At 37.7% G+C, this 11,991-nt stretch overlaps 7 protein-coding genes across 7 annotated transcripts; 5 read left to right on the forward strand and 2 right to left on the reverse strand.

Annotated features, from left to right (window-relative positions):
• Nucleotides 1-179: 179 nt before the first annotated feature.
• Nucleotides 180-4,402, reverse strand: SPOG_03702 (uncharacterized protein). Its single transcript, XM_013165966.1, has 3 exons — nt 3,694-4,402; nt 3,570-3,612; nt 180-3,491 (listed from the first exon to the last, which is right to left on the reverse strand). The coding sequence occupies exons 1-3, from the start codon at nt 3,792-3,794 to the stop codon at nt 2,811-2,813; spliced, it is 825 nt and encodes a 274-aa protein (XP_013021420.1). The 5' UTR covers nt 3,795-4,402; the 3' UTR covers nt 180-2,810.
• On the forward strand, nt 412-1,542 carry SPOG_03700 (ATP binding protein Fet5). The gene is made up of 2 exons (XM_013165964.1): nt 412-1,145; nt 1,280-1,542. Exons 1-2 carry the CDS (start codon nt 480-482, stop codon nt 1,460-1,462), a joined length of 849 nt encoding a protein of 282 aa, XP_013021418.1. The 5' UTR covers nt 412-479; the 3' UTR covers nt 1,463-1,542.
• Nucleotides 1,739-3,448, forward strand: SPOG_03701 (uncharacterized protein). The gene is made up of 2 exons (XM_013165965.1): nt 1,739-2,036; nt 2,102-3,448. Exons 1-2 carry the CDS (start codon nt 1,812-1,814, stop codon nt 2,162-2,164), a joined length of 288 nt encoding a protein of 95 aa, XP_013021419.1. The 5' UTR covers nt 1,739-1,811; the 3' UTR covers nt 2,165-3,448.
• SPOG_03703 (SAGA complex subunit Spt20) lies at nt 4,357-7,596 on the forward strand. The gene is made up of 4 exons (XM_013165967.1): nt 4,357-4,627; nt 4,744-5,802; nt 5,856-6,383; nt 6,575-7,596. The coding sequence occupies exons 1-3, from the start codon at nt 4,474-4,476 to the stop codon at nt 6,143-6,145; spliced, it is 1,503 nt and encodes a 500-aa protein (XP_013021421.1). The 5' UTR covers nt 4,357-4,473; the 3' UTR covers nt 6,146-6,383; nt 6,575-7,596.
• SPOG_03704 (translation initiation factor eIF2B gamma subunit) lies at nt 6,760-8,932 on the reverse strand. The gene is made up of 5 exons (XM_013165968.1): nt 8,538-8,932; nt 8,192-8,462; nt 7,690-8,131; nt 7,499-7,632; nt 6,760-7,437 (listed from the first exon to the last, which is right to left on the reverse strand). Exons 1-5 carry the CDS (start codon nt 8,687-8,689, stop codon nt 7,063-7,065), a joined length of 1,374 nt encoding a protein of 457 aa, XP_013021422.1. The 5' UTR covers nt 8,690-8,932; the 3' UTR covers nt 6,760-7,062.
• Nucleotides 8,933-9,168: 236 nt separating this feature from the next.
• SPOG_05697 (uncharacterized protein) lies at nt 9,169-9,528 on the forward strand. Its single transcript, XM_013166669.1, has one exon. It carries the CDS (start codon nt 9,208-9,210, stop codon nt 9,511-9,513), a length of 306 nt encoding a protein of 101 aa, XP_013022123.1. The 5' UTR covers nt 9,169-9,207; the 3' UTR covers nt 9,514-9,528.
• Nucleotides 9,529-9,626: 98 nt separating this feature from the next.
• Nucleotides 9,627-11,983, forward strand: SPOG_03705 (amidophosphoribosyltransferase Ade4). Its single transcript, XM_013165969.1, has 2 exons — nt 9,627-9,694; nt 10,146-11,983. The coding sequence occupies exon 2, from the start codon at nt 10,151-10,153 to the stop codon at nt 11,744-11,746; it is 1,596 nt and encodes a 531-aa protein (XP_013021423.1). The 5' UTR covers nt 9,627-9,694; nt 10,146-10,150; the 3' UTR covers nt 11,747-11,983.
• The last annotated feature ends 8 nt before the right edge of the window (nt 11,984-11,991 follow it).

An 11,991-nucleotide genomic window follows, 5' to 3' on the forward strand; every position in this document is an offset into this window, starting at 1 on the left:
AGGGCGTGGTCAGGTCCATGCACACTAAAGTGCGTTCGTTATGTTGAGATTGGATGTTCAATGTCAATAAAGTCGATTGTTAGTTTGAAATGAATCAATATCTATATGAAAAATAAGAAAAAGATCTAACTTGTTCTTTTTTTGTTTTTTATTTGAGACGACCACCAATTCGTTACTATGATATAGGTAAACGATATCGTGTTAATTTACTTTTGTACGATATGTTTAGGAAGTATCCCTAAAAGATTGACAGACATACTATACTGAGCAGGGAGATCTACATGTCTGAATTCTTATTTTTCTTTCTCGAAATTCTCTCTCTCCTTCCTTATTGAGGGGTTTCCGCAGTTTTATTTCACGATTATAAACTTACTTACCGTCTCGCAACGATAAACAGGTTATGGGTTATGTGGCCCTTGGTAGGTAAGAAGTATCAAAAACGCGTATTTTTCCAACTTTTGACGTCCGAGGATAAAACAATGGTAAAAGTCGCTGCTTTTGCGTGCGGTGTAGCGAGTAGTGGAAAGAGTACGTTTTGTGGGTCTCTGATTTCGTATATGAAAAGCATTGGGCGGACGTGCCATTTGGTAAATTTGGATCCAGCAGCAGAGAATTTTCAATGGGAACCTACAGTGGACATTCGTGACTTGATTAGTTTGGACGATGTGATGGAAGAATTGGACTATGGCCCAAACGGTGGCTTAATTTACTGCTTTGAGTTTTTGATGGAAAATTTGGATTGGTTGAATGAAGAGTTGGGCGACTATGATGAGGATTATTTGATTTTTGACATGCCTGGGCAAATTGAATTGTATACTCACGTACCTATTCTGCCGACATTGATACGACACTTACAAATGACTTTGAACTATCGACCATGTGCATTGTATTTGCTGGAAAGTCAGTTTCTCGTTGATCGAGCCAAGTTTTTCGCTGGTGTCCTTAGTGCCATGAGTGCTATGGTTATGTTGGAAATCCCTCATCTCAATTTACTCAGTAAAATGGACTTACTAAAGGATAATAGCAATATTAGCCGCGCTGACTTGAAACGATTCTTGAATACAGATCCTCTTCTGTTGACCGGCGAAATTAATGAAAAGATGAATCCCAAATATCATGAGTTGAATCAATGTATCGTGCAATTGGTAAGGATACTGACTGAATACTCTTGAGAAGCCGCTCATGGTTATGCTATGAAGCGTTTCAAACCTTTGAGCGGGTCATTTTCTCTTGTTTATAAATTCAATGGTGCAACTTGTGTTATTAACTAACCATCTAGATTGATGATTTTAATATGGTAAACTTCATCCCATTAGAAAGCCATAACGAGGAAAGTATAGAGAAAGTTCTTGGATACATTGATGATGCTACGCAATGGCATGAGGATCAAGAGCCTCGAGATCCTGATCGAATTGAAGCTGACGATGTTGAGCCTGGGACAGGAGAAGTGGATGATGAATAAGAAAGTTGATAAACATGGTATCAATTGGGTTTAGGAAAATTTTTTTGCAAATTATATAAATATTATGGTTTTGTTTTATGTTCATTTAAGCATATGAGAATTGTAGGTGCATCCGTCTTCAAAATAGGTAAGAATTGTTTTTATGCACAGAAACATGATGTTAGCATCGCTACGTAGAAACGACAAATTGAATGAAGACTTTGTAATCTCACCTGTTCTTGATATGTGGAACACTTGACCTTTGTTTTTTTTTTTTTTTTTTTTTATTATCTTCTTCGTAAACAAATAGGTTCTTCCCTCTGCCAACAAACACCATAGTAAATGCAAAAGAAACCATTGCAATTGAAGAATGGGCCAATTCCTGTCTATTTGCCAAAAAAAGCCTAATAAAAGGGATATAGAAGTTCAACAAGGCCAAAATCGTTTAGAACAACCCACAAGAATAGAGAAACCAGTGGGTGTCCAAAAGCCACCAAGGGTTGTAAAAGAATCTGGAAGAAAACTAGCGGAATCACCCAATGTCTCTAGTGATGCTGATTTATCTCCTGCGCAGGCTGCTAGATTAGCGGCAGAAGTAAGTTGAGTTGCTGTAGTAGAAATCCTCATTTGTTACTGTTTTCAATGCTAATACAACATTAGAAAAGAAGCGAAATAAACAAAGAAAAAAGTAAAACTCGTCTTCGTAAGCACACATTTTATTAACGATTCATATGAATGGAATCCGACGTTGTACGTCGAAATGTCAGACAGGTTATGAATCAGTGGCTTTCATAAGAATACTTTCTAGTTTCGTTCGTTCCTATGCATCTGCTTAGAAACGATCGATTGTTGGTTTCTATATTCTAGCATGTTTTCTTTGAAAAATAACAAAGTACAAGGAAAGGAAGCGCATGAAGAGATTAACTGTTTTTCATCAAGGAGATAAGAAAAGAAAAATTTAATCTCTTTGCTCATACTGTAGTCGTTGGAACATTCTCAGAATGTACATGGCTAACAAATCGGTACAAACTATCAAGGTTTATGGCCAAGCGAAAAGTTTAACAAAAAAAGGAGCGCACTCAATTTTCATGCAGTTTTTGTTTCGCAGTCCTTTCAGCCTTTCTATTTTCATTGATATTAAGATTTTTAAGATCCTCAACCTTCGTCCTTTCCCGCGAACAATATTAGGTGGTAAACTTGATCTATTGATTCATAAAATGTCTAAACAGACTAAACCAGGTCATGACTTTTAAATTATACAAAAAAAAGTAATTTATAAAATGATCCAATAACAACATTGATAACATTCGACATCAAAGGAATTTGCTCTAGGTCAAGGTTCTATGATAAAAGGAACTAGCCTTAAAAATCAATAAGTGCGGCTTTCAGAATGAGTTGAATGGTTCTCTAGCGTAGTATTCAACGAAGAATGTTCTGAAAGTGGGTCCATCTTCCAAAATAGACGCTTCCAATCACTTAGTTTTATTTCAATCACAGGAATTGAAGAATGAAGTTCTGCATTTGGTCTTTCTAGTGCAGTCAGGTTTGTAAAAGGGTAAACGGACGTGCCATTTTGCAGACTGTGAATAGATTGAGAAAGTCTAGTAAATAATCGTATGCGTTCTACATCTGATTGTGTTCGTAACAATGTTTGTCTTTGTTCATTATCTGGAAATTGTTGTCGATCATGGTCGTTTTCTGTTTGTTCCGACAGAGCTTGCCGTAGTCCTGGTCGCCTTGTTCTATCGGAATTCTGGTTTAGAGCTATCCTTAAAGCTTTCTGGTTTGAAGAAATCAACACTAAGGCCATAAATATTTGAATGACGAATAGAAAGAAATCGGACAAAATGATGACAGAGCAAGAAGAAACAGCCTTCTCTCCAATAAAATTAATAATAGAGCCTCCATATAGGTACCCATTTAAGCTTTCACTAGGACTAGGAAGACCGAAGACGAGTCGAGAAATCGCTGAAATAACAAAGCTGACTAGCAAAGGGTAAAAAAGGGGAAATGTTGAAAATTGTAAGAATGGTTTCGGTGTAAGGTAACTCTGGTAATAGTCAGTAAAATTGAAATTTTTATAAACACCCTCAAATCCAACGAGCCCCAAAGTCGCTCCAATACATACCAGTTGCACAAATATTTTAAACAATAAAAGAAGAATCACAGGACTAAAAGTGTAAGTAGCTAGTCATCCATGAAATTTAATGATTCTTGAGTTTAAGTCCTCCTTGGAAAACGAAGATACTTACTCCTGATAATATTGCTGAATCATGATAGCATAGCATAGCATATCGAGACACCGAAAGAAGGCTACAAACTCTCCCCGGTGGTCAAGGACGACAGTATCCATCCTTATAGACAGTCCGTCCCAATGTACTTGAAACGAAAATCCTCACGACTTGCAAATTCGCAAATTCGCAAATTCACGAACAATAAATGGCAGCAACTACCAGTGGAATGCCCGAAAATACTACAATTTCCAAATACACTTATTGCAAGCGAATAAATATTCACTAGACGAATCCGATTGATAGAACAACAACACACCAGGAACGACAGATTTTTAGCAATACCGTTTTCGTTTCAATGAAGTGTGTATGTCCTATGAGCCAAGGTGCCAACTTGGTCAATCTCTCCTTTACGAATCCAACGAGCCAGTACGATACGGTTACGTAGATCCACAGAAATTCCTACTATCACCTATAAAAACAAAAGTTTTTAATGCTCAATTCATTGGTCTTTTGGCAGACAATTGACATTTGTAATGTCTTCCTTCTTGCATTTATGGCTATGAAAAGTGCTTAAGGAAGCGGAACGAAGGCGCCAATGTTTTTTTACCGCTTATTGTTTTCATGCATTAAAATACAATACGGAATATTGCACTAATATATTAACGTGGAATTAATATTACGTTCAGGTTCACTAAACCGTTGGTAGTACCTAGCAGATGGATTGTTCTTTTTAGCCAAAGAATTTGGCATGAGGATATTGCGCCGGTTGTTCTTCTATAGAATTTTTGTGTAAATGCAATGAATGAAGAAAAAAAAGGGAAAGAATTTTGGTACAGGTTTCAGGGACATGAATACAGAGATGGAGATTTGAAGACGTATGGTAAACAAAAGGAAAGATCCTCAGAAATTGAACCTTTAATTAAGTTGACACCTTATTTGGATTCGTTAAATGGTAAGGATAAAGAGAATAAAATACCAGAATGAATGATGGCATATGTCGAATTTGCTTTGGTTTGATGTAAAAACAGTTGAAAGTGCATTGGAAATTGCTAATACATATGAATGCAGTTCCTAGGAAGTCAGAAGAAATTAGAAAAAAGTATCAGAATGAAGAGCCAAGCTTGATTTTGCATATTCATAAATATCACTTTCGTTTTGAACAACAGGATGGAGCATTCACGTATAATGGGCCAGTGAAGGCTATCTTACATTACATACGAATGGAATTAATACCACCGGACTGTTTAGAAGTCTTTCAGAGCTCAAATATAAAGTTCTACGATGGTTGTCTTACAGTGCGCATCATTGATCATCGACATAGCAACTCTAATGAATCTAATCAATTTCAATCTTCTAACGCAGCATCCGCTTCAAAAGCTCCTCCTTCTTCTTCCTCTTCTCTTCCAAATAACGTAACAAATGCATCGAATGCACCCAATACGGAAGCATCTATTCACTCGCCAGTGCCTGCTTCGACAAAAGCATCCTCGTCTCCACCTGTTTATTATACCGTTCTTCGCCCTACCCCAGAGACATTGTATCAGGACTTGTGCTTGTTATCCGAAAGTTTAGCGGGACAACTATCGGATGAAAACATTCTGGACTTGGAGTCAAAAATTTTAGTTGCTTCCGAGCCGCCTCTGGTTTTAACGCCAGCTACCTCGAAACCACAAATGATCCATATCTTAAATCAACTGGCCGATGCCCCTCCGCCTTCAAAAAGAAAGCGACAGCAGGGATCTGCTCAACTGGCCGGCGAAGAAGCCGAGCGACTTGAAAAAGAAAACTTACTTTTGCTTATGGATGACCAGCGGAATCATGATTTTCAACCTACTTTCCAAAGACTACAATTCATTGAAAATGTCCGCAGGAAGCGTGCCATTTTACAGCAGCGTCAGCAATTGCAGCAGCAGCAGCAGCAAGCGACACGACAAGAAGCCGCTGCTTCTCAGATTTCTAGACAACAGCAACAGCAACAGCAAATGAAACAGAGAAGAACAACAACACCAAAAACTCAACGCCAAGCGCCTCCTCCCAACATTCATATTCCTCCTGTTCAGTCGACCATGCAAAAGCAAGCATTTCCAGCAGCTGTTCCCCCCTCAATGCCACAAAAAACGTCTAGTGGTATGTTATCTTTTATTTTTTACTTGTTGACTTGCTAATAACTTTCCGTTTAGGCACTTTTCCTCCTTCCACGGGTCCAGCATCAGCAAATTCTCCTGTTGTCAAACGGGAACAACACATGGATATGAATCGTATTCGACAGTTAGCCATCCTTTTTCAGCAAAGAGCTGCTCAGATGAAAGCACGAGGAATGACACGTGAACAAATAACGGAATTATTGAATCAGCAAGCAGCTGTAGCTGGAACTGATTTACCTACCATAATGACAGTTGCTAGGAATATACACTTGCAACAGCTTCAATTACAGCAACAGCAGCAACAAATGAAATCCGAGCGACCATGAGAAGCTTTTTGACGATTTCCCTTGTTGAACGAGAAAGATACACAAGAATTAATTTATGTTTAATTGTATATATTTCGACTTTACTTTCTCATATAATTAGTGTATATATATATTTTGATGTTTCCGCCCTATAAATTCGGAACTCGAAGTGTTACATTTTACTCTTAACCATGCACTAGCAGAGTAATGAAAATCGGTTTAGCTTCTGTCTTAGAGACAGGTTCTCTTTTAAGGAAAGGTATGTTTTTTATTGAATTTTTATTGCTGGAATATTATGATGAAATAATTTGCGATTGAGAGATGGGGAAGCTCGGGTTCTCGCCTGATCCCAATGGGCACCATCAATATGCGACCAATACTCTTCTGATATTTTCAGCTTTTCATTCATTTTCTATTTTTGAATGATCATGTTATTAACCATTTATTTAGAGAATAATCTAGTAGAATGAATATGATCACTCAAGTGTATGACTACGCGTTTTTCTAAATGTATGTTTTTAAATGGTTGATTAAAGTATACTGCAATTTCGGAAGATGTGATGAAATATTTGCTCATGAAATTTTTTATGATTTTTTTGCTAATACACCAAGATCTCTGAGATCTTCTTTGAAATTTCGGTATACTAATTTATTTCGTATTCTGAATAGGAAACTAACCATTATATTTAGGACTGACTGTACTGCATGTAATAGAAATGATATAGAATAGGATAGGATAGATCTCTCAATGAAACATTTTACAGTACAGAAATGAATTTAAAGGTAGATGAACTATGTAAAAGGAAAAATAAGAATAAAAATGGAAGCGTTCAAACGCTGGTGTTTTAAACCATGTTTATTGATTTTCTAGGGGTTTATAAAAGAAAAAAATAACACCCAAAAAGTAAGCCCATATAATTTCTACCGTATTGAAGTTTTTATTTATCGTCGTCTGTTTCGATCTTTTCCATGTCTACTAATCGTTCGCCTCTAGCGACACGCTTAGGTTCGACATGGTGATTGACACCAATTTCACATTCTCGAAGTTTTGACCGCTGGCTGATGGTAGCTCCAGAAGCAACGATACAACAATCTAAACGAACACCATCTTCCACAATAATATTATCCATCAAAATAGAATTACTGACAACAACACCTTTGGCAATAGAGCAATTTCTTCCAATGATACTCTTTTTAATGTTGCTATTATCACCAATGGCGGTACCCTCATTGACCATGCAATCTCCTCCAACAAGGGCTCTTTCAGAGACAGTGACATCGATGAGACGAGGATCAGGTGTCAATTTAGCAATCTAAAAAAAAGTCAGTCAATGCTATTTCTGTTGAATGTAAAAGGGAGATCAAAAAACATACGCATCTATTGAGTTCAAAGTAATTGGACAAATTATTTGCACGAGCGCAAAGAAACTCTTCTTTGGCAATAAAGGTATTTATAACCAACTCATTAGCACTATCTTCAATATTCTCATTTTCAGAGTTTTGCAAATCTAAAGAGTTAATATAAGGATCATGGACAACCAGCCAAAATGAATATGGAAACATACATCTGTTGATATCTTCGCGGACAGCAAAAGGTCTTTGATATTGACATTTTACCAAGTAAGGAATCAAGTCACTGCTGATAGAGGAAATGTTTTCCTTTTCCCGGATTAGATCGACTATCCAATGCTTAAAAACGTAAATATGAGAATCAACCAGGTTTGTATGAAGGGTGATGTTGGGATGCTTCCATAATAAGGACATTCGAAGTGATAAATCCCCTCCAATATCAGCAGAACTTTTAGCGTACAATAATCTCTGTGTCGATTCTTCAACGCCGATCAAATGCTTCTCGGTAATTTCCTTGGCCTGGTTCGTAGTGTGCTCATGTTTTAGTACATGACTATATACGACAAGAGCAGAAGGGTCATTTAAACGAAAATGATCTAAAACCATGTAAGGTTGCAAATCAGTTATGCTGTCACAACTTAGACAAACAAAATCAGTCTTCAACCAGAAGTTAATAAACAGGATTCAAAAAGGAACTAAACTAATAGAAAAAAATACCTTAATTAAATGGGCTACCGCACGAAGAGCATCAGCTGATCCCATAGAATCGTCCATCACAGTAGGAGCTTCCACATGTATCCGCAAATGGCCGTCGTAGCCAGAGCGTAACCATGAGCTGATATGAGCCTCAGCTTCCTCCATACAGATAATAATCACAGAGCTGAATCCAGCAGCTTCTAACCAGTACAGAGGGTAATGAAGCATGGGCTTATTGCCAACAGGTAGCAATGCCTTTGGCAATGCATCGTTTCCGGTTAACGGGTATAAACTGCAGCAATCAGTTAGTAAAAGCATCTGAAGACTCGGAAAGAGACCAGTTTTTATCGGTCGCTGATATACCTACCTGTTACCAAAACCAGCAAAGAGAACTGCTTGAAATTCAACTGGAATTGACTGAGACTGAGAGCTTGGACGACTTCTGCTTCCAGGGACAGCGTTAAACATCGTAGGGGTATTTGTAAGAGGCAATGCAGTCGGTTCGTACAGGATTGACATTGTGGTCAAGTCTTTTTTTGCCAAGAAAATTTATCCTATGGAACCTAGAGAAATGCAGATCCTAAAAAACGACAAAAATAAAATAAGTGAAATAATAACAAAAGAAATGCACCGAATCTAATGATAATAAAGAGAAATGCTATTTCTTAAAGAACTATGCCTTTGGTAAGTAAATAGTGTCGAGGAAAACACATCCGTAAGTAATTTAGCATAGCTGAACGATATCATTAGTAAATAAACCGGTTTTGCAAAATAGGAGATTGGAAACACACTCATTCTCTCGTTTGCATAGGAATGAATTCACTCGGTTCACTTGATTGAAAGGATAATTTTAGATGCATTGAGTTAATATGCACGCATGAAAAATTCTTGTGAATCGGTAGTCTAAAGCCTAGCCATGATTGTCGATGAACAAGAAAATAAATACAGAACCTCTTGGAAAGAAAAGATGGAACGACCTCTTCCTTCTAAAGAATCTAAAAAGATTGAGGTCTGAACTCGTTTGAAAGTTGATTGGAATGGAAACGAAACCAAAAGCCATCTGGATTCAAAAGCACAGTTCCAAGTCTACAGCTCTAAAAGGGAATGTGAAAGATTTTATATTTATAATCTCTCATGTCTACGAGTTTCAGCATCAAAGAATTCACTCTTCTTCCTTTCATACCATCCATCGAAAGCCGAGAGCGATGACAATCGCTGTATCTATGCTGCGTTCATTTTTTTTGTGGATTATAATTTCATCTTCATTTTCTTCTAAGATTTCCGGGATTTTCTCTCTTGCTCGTCTAACTGCCTATACTAACAAAATTTTCATTTTGTTTTGATTTATTTATCTTTTTCATCTGTGATCATCAAAGTAGATAACATCTGATAAAAGTACTCTCAACGTGAAAGACTACTTATTTCGCTACCGGCACAATTTTAACTTACCCTTAACCATATACTTAACTAAGGAGGTTGATCCAGTGAAAGCTGTAAGGACAGATTTTCCTTTATAATACTATTGTAAGTCAAAAAGAAAAAGAAAGAAAGAACAAACGAATGAAGAGAGGCCTTTGTTGAGTGTCAAATTCTTAGTTGCCTATGATGATTTCCATTAAATTTTAGATGCTAGACTTCTGAACTTCATATTATGTAGCAATTGGACTTCTGAGGTGAATCGGGACATTAATTTGGTTTGATGAGTATAGAAAAAGAGAACATCTTATTGTTCACCATCATTAAAAACGTTGGAAACCTTGGTTTCTCAAAGGAGTTTGAAGGTTATACTTTTATTCCCTTTATCTTCTTTTGATTTCATTAAACAATGGATTGAATGCTTAATCCTTCGATATATGTTTGTTCCTGAATTCATGTTTTTGACACCATCTAGAAAGGAAATTTCGGTTGTTTTTCCTTCGTTTTCCTTTCCTGTATTTTTTCTATTTCATGAATACATGGCTAACCTAGATTACAGCTAAAATGTGCGGTATTCTAGCCTTAATGTTGGCTGACCGACATAGCCAGGCTTGTCCTGAAATTTATGAGGGTCTTTACAGTTTGCAGCATCGTGGACAAGATGCCGCTGGTATCGTTACTGCTGGTAACAAGGGTCGACTTTATCAATGTAAAGGATCAGGTATGGTTTCCGATGTTTTCACTCAATCTCAGCTTCGTCAACTGGTCGGTAGCATGGGTATGGGCCATGTTCGTTATCCCACTGCTGGAAGTTGTGCGAATTCGGAAGCCCAACCCTTTTATGTAAATTCCCCTTACGGTATAGTTTTGGGTCATAATGGTAACCTCATCAACGGACCCGAGTTGCGTCGTTTTTTGGATACAGAAGCTCATCGCCACGTCAATACTGGTTCCGATTCTGAGCTTTTATTGAATATCTTTGCCTACGAGCTTCAACGTATGGATAAGTATCGTATCAATGAAAACGATATATTTGAAGCTCTTCGCAATGTCTACGACAGAGTCAATGGTGGTTACGCATGTGTAGCCATGATTGCCGGTTTCGGTATCCTTGGTTTCCGGGATCCTAATGGCATTCGTCCTTTGGTAATTGGTGAACGCGATACCCCTCAAGGAAAAGACTACATGCTTGCTAGTGAAAGCGTAGTCTTGACTCAATTTGGGTTCCGCAATTTCCGTGACATTCGCCCTGGCGAATGTGTCTTTATTCGTCGTGCTGATCGCGACGATATTTTGTCTGGCCAAAGAGGCCCTACCTTGTTTAGCCGTCAAATTGTCCCTTGCAAGCGATTTAGACCTGATATTTTTGAATATGTCTATTTTGCCCGTCCCGACTCTGTCATCGATGGTCTTTCTGTTTATCAGTCTCGACTTAATATGGGCGAAAAGCTAGCCTACAACGTTATGAAGCGTTTTGGCGAGGATTATGCTAGTAAGATAGATGCTGTCATTCCCGTTCCCGATTCTGCTCGCACTAGTGCTTTACAACTTGCACAAACCGCAAATCTGTCCTATGTTGAAGCATTTATTAAAAATCGCTACATTGGTCGTACTTTTATAATGCCTGGCCAACAAATTCGTCGCAAGTCAGTCCGCCGAAAACTAAACGTTCAGCTTCAAGAATTCTATAATAAGAATGTTTTGATCGTTGATGACAGTATCGTTAGAGGAACCACCTCTCGAGAAATCGTCCAGATGGCTCGTGAGTCTGGTGCCAAGAATGTATACCTTGCTAGTTGCGCACCTATGATCACGCATCCTCATGTTTATGGTATTGACCTTGCTGATTGTAAGGATTTAATTGCCTATGGGAAGACAGAGGCCGAAGTTGCTGAGTCCATTGGGGCTGATGGTGTTATCTATCAAAATCTGGAAGATTTGGTAGCTTCTTGTACTACTGAAAACGTTTCGGACTTTGAGCTTGGTTTATTCACTGGTGAATATACTACTGGTGCTAGTATGGAGTACCTTGTTTATCTTGAACAAATGCGTATTGCCAATAACCGTGCTCGCAAGAACAGTTTCGCTGAGGATGAGGAACGCGAAGCCCCCGATGACATTTCCTTGCATAACACGCATTCTGATCCTTCTTTTGACTAAAAAAAATTCTTTTTTTTGGATATCTTTTGATACGAATGTGCTTTTTAAATATTGGACTCATTTCCTTAATTCCCTACTTCACCCATATTTACATATAGAGATTCAAGCAGATAATGTTCAAGATGTTTCTTAATTTTTTACGCTCTTCTTTTTAATTTGCTTTTCTTAATTCTTTAATACTAATGCTTGAAATAAATATTAATAAATAGTATATACCATCTGAAATGCTGGCACGTAGTTATGAA

Source organism: Schizosaccharomyces cryophilus, assembly GCF_000004155.1.
Source record: "Schizosaccharomyces cryophilus OY26 unplaced genomic scaffold supercont4.1, whole genome shotgun sequence".
In the NCBI taxonomy this organism is placed as follows: domain Eukaryota; kingdom Fungi; phylum Ascomycota; class Schizosaccharomycetes; order Schizosaccharomycetales; family Schizosaccharomycetaceae; genus Schizosaccharomyces; species Schizosaccharomyces cryophilus.